Source organism: Corvus moneduloides, chromosome 10 (assembly GCF_009650955.1).
Source record: "Corvus moneduloides isolate bCorMon1 chromosome 10, bCorMon1.pri, whole genome shotgun sequence".
Lineage (NCBI taxonomy): Eukaryota > Metazoa > Chordata > Aves > Passeriformes > Corvidae > Corvus > Corvus moneduloides.
In genome coordinates this window covers 27,916,888-27,924,416 of record NC_045485.1, presented here as the reverse complement: position 1 = coordinate 27,924,416, position 7,529 = coordinate 27,916,888, and the positions used below count along the sequence as shown (strand labels likewise).

The 7,529-nt window shown below is 40.6% G+C and overlaps 1 protein-coding gene across 1 annotated transcript; it reads left to right on the top strand.

Moving 5' to 3' along the window:
• Window positions 1-283: 283 nt before the first annotated feature.
• Window positions 284-6,523, top strand: TM4SF4 (transmembrane 4 L six family member 4). The gene is given in 7 exon segments (XM_032119327.1): window positions 284-698; window positions 936-1,025; window positions 3,147-3,179; window positions 3,181-3,222; window positions 3,224-3,282; window positions 5,887-6,076; window positions 6,303-6,523. Coding segments are annotated over 7 exon segments (606 nt in total). The 5' UTR covers window positions 284-524; the 3' UTR covers window positions 6,321-6,523.
• Window positions 6,524-7,529: the final 1,006 nt, after the last annotated feature.

Genomic DNA, 7,529 nt, shown 5'->3' with positions numbered 1-7,529 from the left:
CAATTACAGAACTGTCTCATGACATGTAAAAACTTGGACTATAGATATGTTATTAATATCAGCTGACTCATCACGCATTTTTATGTCAGTCCTTGCAAAAGAAGTGTTTTCTAGTATGAAGAAAGATCGTGTGCTGTAAAAATGATGATCCAGAACTAAGACAGATATCTACCTATGACCTGAGCCCAGATTATGAAGTGTCTCAGCTACCTTAGTAAAATATTAACAGAGTTTGCGGGTTGTCATAGTAAAATGAGAGGCTGCCCTGAATGTAATTTCATTTATGGACGTTCAGAAAATTGACATCACAGCTGCAAGGCCATATAAAAAACCAGCACAGTGTATTTTGGATTGACTGCAGGAACACTGACGGGAGCATTCTACAGGCTCAGCTCCTCTAACGGCACAACAGAAACGGGATTTTGCAAAGTACACCAAGAAGCTTCTTTTTATAAAGTAGTTCTGAGAACATCTGAGAGATTTTATTTTGTCTTCAATTGTGTTTGCAATTCCTTTAAAGAAGCATGTGCACGGGAGGCTGTGCCAAGTGCCTGGGAAGTACTCTCATCCCTCTGGCCGTGCTCTGCACCCTTGCTAACATTTTGTTGTTTTTCCCTGGAGGAAAAGTGGCTGAAGACAATGCACACATTACAGATGAGGTTTGGTACTTTGGAGGGATCTTGGGATCAGGTGTATTGGTAAGTATCTAAATTCAGACATTCCTACCTTCCTCCCACCCCCAGCCATGCATTGTTGAATTTTCTCAGGACTGCAAATTCCTCTTTGATGAACAAATAAGTTATAAGTCATCCAAAGGTTTAGCAATAAGTAACTTAACCTAATGATAAGAAAAAAAAACCCCATAGAATTATTATATTTAAAGAATATGTAACTTAAATTTATCCAAATTCAAACTGTATTTCTATTATTTGTAGATGATCTTCCCTGCCTTGGTATTTTTGGGCCTTCAGAATAATGATTGCTGTGGATGCTGTGGTAATCGGAGCTGTGGAAAGAGGTTTGCGGTAAGAGAAAGGAAACACGGCAAAAAAAGCAAAAGTTAAATTGTTACTGATATATGTATCTTCCTCTCACAGTCATTGTGAGTCTAGACAGATGCTGTCCCGAGTGTGGGACACAGCTCTGACATTTGTTTGAGTGCTGGGAAGTGGAAACAGCAGGCTGTAAAAATTGTATTATGCCTCTGATGTTCTACCACAGGTACCACAATGGTATGGCCTCAGTGGTTTTTGCTAGCACAAGATACTTATAGTTACTATCACAATCAAAACTTACTGCTGAAAGATCTACACTTTGTTTTGCAGAGCACAACAGTTCTCCCTTTAGACAGTTTTTGTTGGCAGCTTTTAAAATTACCCTGGCAGTCAGACACTACATTCCCAACTCACTGCAGACCTTCAAAATGAGCTCTATCTCATTAGATTCACAGGAAATTTCAGGAAGGAGTAGACCTCGGGAAGTCACCTAATCCAACCTCCTACCTAAAGCAGTGTGGACCAGGCTCTACATTGAATTTATAGCTTCCTCCGACACTAGAAAAGTTTCCAAATGATACTTTCAGACACTAGTAAACATCCCAAACATTTTAGTTTTAAAATTAAATCAGAAAATAAGTATATTTCTCATAGGAAAATATGTCCTTTTGAAATAATTTCTTTGGATCAAGTAGATCGTTACACTTGTTTAATAAAGGAACAGATTTTCAAGAGAAAAAAAAAAAAAGAGAAAAACAAATAGGAAAAGATTCATGACTATAAGGTTGACCAAAGAGCCTTCCCTAAATTCTGTCTTTGATGCTGTGTTCATGCAATGCCAACAAAACAGATGGAACTTGGAAAAAGAGGAAATGGAGCCACCTGTTTCTCTTTATAACACTATATGATCCATTTTCTGCAAGCAGTGAGGAGAAACTAGTTAAACTTCGCAGAGCACAGACCACTCCACGAGTAGCCAAGCACTGTGGTTTTGCTGCCGCTCAGTCATGTGGTGACCAGGGGCACAGTCCCACACAGTGACCACTGTGAGCACTGGCTGAGTGTGAGCCAACCTGCGTGTGTGTGGTGCTGCCTGCAAAGCAACCTGCCTTCTTTGCTGGCAAGGGTGTTAGAGTGCAGATGACTGGGAATATTAATACAGTCAAGTGTACCAAGTACACTGTACTATGAGAGTCCTACTGGCCTTATCACCATCAGCATGGCTGAGAACCAAATGTGGTATTGTATGTTAGCTGAAATCCATTATTATGATGTCTACTACAAAAGCATAATTTTTAAGCTAGCCCTATCGGATATATCAACATTAAAATGCATGCCAGCACTCAAGGCAAGAGTCTTGTGATGAGGTTTGAACAAAAAACTCACATTGAACTCGATGATATTAGAGGTTGTTTCCAACCTAAATGGTTCTAACCTGAAAGTATGGCATTTTTTAGCTCCACCTGTACCCCTTTAATCCAATAAAGGACACTACCTCTACCTATGAACTGTTAAAGGCTACAAGTGTTTCAGAATTCAAGCAGGGCATTAGTTCTTGCATGATTTACTTATATATTAATATATATGAAAAATCTGTAATAGAAAGCCAGAAAAATAAAGACATACTTTCCCATCCATTTAAATTGCACTACTAGAGCTTACACTGGTAAATACCTGTGAGGAGATAAAGTATAATATGAAACCTAAAGGGAGACTTGGGAAGGAAAACTATAATTATTTGGTCCAAATATAACCAAGATACCAAAGCTAACTTGTAAAGGATACTGTAGATTTTTTTAAAAAATGCCTTGAGTGGTCCAAGACTTCAGTCTTGCTTGCAGTCTCCTGAGAAAAACATCTGGCTGCAGGGGAACAGGAGCCCTGGCACAGGAGGCCCCGGGGGAGCAGCGCCATCTGCTGCCAGCGTCTGCCCTCTCCTCCTCAGGCACACGGGGCTGGTGGTAAAGCTTTAAAATACCATAGAGGTATGCATTACACATCTACTATGCAATGAAAACTAATATGCTTTAGCTGTTCAGGTGTTGACTATTTGACTATTAACAGCTGAATTTAGGGGACGTACACTGACATTAAGGGTGCATTTAATTGTTTGAATGAGAACCAAAATAACATTCTTTTTCTCTTCATCAGAGTTTTTCTTCTATAATATTTGCTGCCGTTGGAACTTCTGGGAGCCGGATACTGCTTTATTTTGTCAGCAGTTAGCCCTAAACAAAGGCCCTAAATGCAAGACTGGAAACGAGTGGAAGTACCCTTTCCAGGATGGGTAAGACAAGGCAATCAGGAGAAAAAGATATACATGTTTTAAGTTTGTGATATGATTCAAATTCCAAACCCATTGTATAAAAACGGGAATTATACTGTTTGTCTAAATTACAGAAGCTCTTAGAAGTGCCTGCAGTGCACAGCAACACTTCATAAGGTTCAAGAGCACAGATGTAAAGAATAACAAGTACTATCAAAACTACTGAGTTTCAACGGGGCCAATACAGAGAAATGCACAGACTCCTCCTAGGTTATTCTTGGTATGATAAGCAACATAGGGGGATAAATTCCACTTAGATGAATAGCAATGACACACTGAGACACATCTCAGAGTCCTGAAGGAATTGGCTGATGTAATTGCCAAGCCACTCTCCATATCTGAAAAGTCCTGGCAGTCAGGTGGAGCCCCAGGTGGCTGGAAAAAAGGAAACAATACACCCATCCTTAAAAAAGGTAGGAAGAAGGACCCTGGGAACCATCAACCTGTCAGCCTCACCTCTGTGCCTGGGAAGATCATGGAACAGTTCCTCCTAGAAGGTCTGCTGATGCACATGGAGGACAGGGAAGTGATTTGGGACAACCAGCATGGCTTCACCAAGGGCAAGCCCTACCTGACAACCCAGTGGCCTTCTATGATGGGGTGGCTCCATCAGTGGATAACGGAGGGACTACAGAAGTCATTTATTTGGACACAATCCCCCACAACATCCTGCTCTCTAAATGGGAGATAGAGAGGATTTGATGGTGGAACTGTTAGATGGAAAAAATGTGGTTGGATGGTTGCATCCAGAGGGTGGTGGTCAGTGGCTCAGGATCCTTTATGGACATCCGTGACAAGAGGTGTGTCCCTCAGGGATCCCTACTGGGAACTGGCGTTATTTAATATCTTTGTTAAAGACACAGATGGAGGAGGCCCACCAGATGATCAGACGGATGGAGCGCCTCTTCTTGAGGAACAGGCTGTGAGAATGGGGAATTAGTTCAGACCTGGATAAGGGGAAGCCTATGTGTGAGACCTGACTTGTGGCTTTCCTAGTAACTGAGTGGGGAGCCTACAAGGTAAAGATGGAGCCGGTGACTTTTTAGAAGAGCATGTAGTTGAAAAGTGACAAAGGATAATGGCTTCAAACTAAGAGCAGGTTTTAGATCAAATATTAGGGAAATAAAATTCTTCCCTGTGAGGTGGTGAGGCAACTGGCAACGGCTATGCCCAGAGAAGTTGTGGATGCCCAATCCCTGGAAAGCATTCGAGGCCAGTGTTGGACAGGGCTTGGAGCAAGCCTGGGATAGTGGAAGGGGTCTCTGACCATGCAGGGGGATTGGAATGAGATGATCTCTCAGGTCCCTTCTAATCCAAACCATTCTGTGATTCTATGATTACATTGAAATTTGATGATATTCAAATAATTAGGAATAATAATATAATATATATTATAATAATATAATCTATGTATAATTTTATTTTGGCTATGGCATTTGGAAGCTGCTTGTTCCTCATGCTCTGCAATGCAAACATATTCAATGTCATGTATATTTATCACCTAACCCCAGTAATCCCACTGCTCAGGCTGAAGTCAAAACAAGTTCAACAAACAACAGGGCACAATGTACTACTGAGGAGAGCAGGTGTGGTCAGAACAGAACGGCAAGGGCTGCAGTAAACTCCCCATCACCTCAGAACTTTTAATGCAGTCTGCCTCAGTCAAGAGTGACCTGGCAGCATTTCTTGCATAATACACCAAAAAATTATACTTCAGGTTGAAAAGAAAAAAAAAAAAAGAAAACAAGAAGTATACAGGTAGAGGATTATTTGTTCATGGGCCAGTGAGGGCTGGAAACCAACTCCCTTGGTCTCATTCTGAGAGTCTCTGGAAATATGCTCTGTTTCAAACATAGTTTTGGTTGCAGTCCAGAAATCACTTGACAAGAACACAAACAAGTCAGCACTAAGAATAAGCAGAGGAAATATAGCCAGTGGTTAAGCAGTTTACAATCAAATCAAAATGCGAACGTAAAAATTATGGAAAATACCTTTAGATGAGGCATCTAGAACAGCAAAAGCTGTTCTTTTCAGCTCAGTGGGAAAGAGGTGACTTGTATAATTTCATGATTTGTTTTGATAATTCAGTTGTTTCGATTTTATTACAATTTACTTCCTTGTTCCCAATAGTACTTTGAGGTACTGGATTGCATGCCCTGACCACAGTCCCCCACCCACCCCCACCCCCAAAAAATGCCGTCATCAAGTAAAAGCAGCAAAAATGCCCCTGAAAAAACACAGCAACAGATAAAACCCATTTGGCACACACTTGGCTAAGATCTTTTCTTCCCAAAGCACTAGAAATGGTTCAGTTGTATCAAACATATACTTGTCTCCAATTGTTCCCTTCTGATGTCTTGTTTTTTTCAAGTCACTTGCTTCAATTCAGCTAGAAACTAAACTAAAGTCATATTCTAGATAAGTAGCACCAGTGTGACAATGGAAATTCTTACCAAAGCAAACAAAACCTCGGCCATGGCACAGCAGTGACAACTTCTCAGGGGTGAGAGACCCTCTTTTGTGAGTTAATGTAGTCTTCTTCCTAACTATTTTGTTCTCCTGTAGGAACTACCTTGCTGACTACACATTGTGGAATACGTGTGATTCACCTGCAAATATTGTCCCATGGCACCTGTCACTCTTCTCCTTACTGCTGATCATGAGCGGGATCCAGGGAGTGCTCTGTGGCATTCAGGCGGTCAATGGCCTGTTTGGAACCCTCTGTGGGGACTGCAAATGCTGCGGATGTTGTGGGGTGAGCAACCGATGATTCTCCTTTGTTATTTCACGTACTTATGAATTACATACACACCTCTAACTGACAGTCAGAAAAACTAAACTAGCCTTCCTTCAGGTCCATGATGGTGTTTTCTAACATAGCTGCCAAAACTCTACACTGTTACCATTAGGAAATAATAAAATCCTTCGAAAGTCACAGCAATAGGAGCCAGGAAATTACCTCCATGTTTTTATTCTTCCAGGGAAATGGAACTGTCTAAAGAATAGGAATATTGCAGACAACCCTCCTCACCTTGAGAGGATCCCTTCTGCAGCCGCTCCACAAAACAGCCATCAGATGCACTGGCTCGGGCTAAGAAGATGAGAATGAAGGGCTCCTCCTCCCACCAATGTCATGAAGCCCTGACTCTGTTTGCAGCCTTCCTGAAATCCCTCATCATGGAATAAAATAAGTGAAATACAACTCTCACATTCATATTTATTTTTGTAAAACAGCTTCCATTTAAAAAGAGGGTATTCTCAGGCAAAATACAGTTTTGGGTTACAATTTCTATTCAGGTCAGTTAGGTAGCTTGTAACTCCTCAAAGCTTCCAATCTACACATGAGCACAAATGCTGTTTATTAATCTTTTTGCAGAAGTTCAATTTAGCCGTATTTGGCACACTGCTATGAAAAAGACAGGAAAGACAATAGAGAGCTCAAAGGCAAAAATACCTTTTAGAAAGAACTTCTAAAACTTTAAAAGAAAAAAACTACTTCCCAAAGGAATCAAGGAGAAAATAAGAGGGATTGGAGACATTTGAGGGATTCAAATCAACTAATATGCTTCTTTAAAAAAATTCTGAAACAAATTTTCACAAACCAGTTTGCCAGGCTGGATTTCTCAACGCTTCTCAATATTTGCCATATCTGTTCCCTAAAATTTTCCTCCTGAAATAATGATTCTGTGGCCTGTGCTTTCAGAAAATGTATTTCATTGACTGTATTTACACTAGGGATATTTGAAGAACTTAGAAGTACTTAAAAGCACTGAAAGCTCTTGAGCAAGATGCAGAAATGTTAAACAGTTTGATATAGGTACTGAGAATTACACTGTGCAAGATGATAAATTGTAAAAAAACCTCTTCAGAAACAGCTGTCTGTCCCACCTGTTCTACTGCATTGCCCAGGAATTTGAGAGTACCCTTTATTTCAACACACACTGTGCAACCTTCTCACATCTATTCATTTGTGGTGAGCAGCTGTCCTGCATCTCATCTCGCATTTGTCTTGTTTGATTTATATGACGCCTTTGGGAACATGGAGTGTTTCTCATCAGTGTTCAACAAAGGGATGGGTAGCTGCATAGTGTACAGCTTTGATATATCAATAAACAGAGTACATAAATCTTTGTAGGAGATGGGATAAGAAATAACAGGCTATAATACCTAACATCAAAATCAATGAGCTACTGCTTCTAAGAGCCACC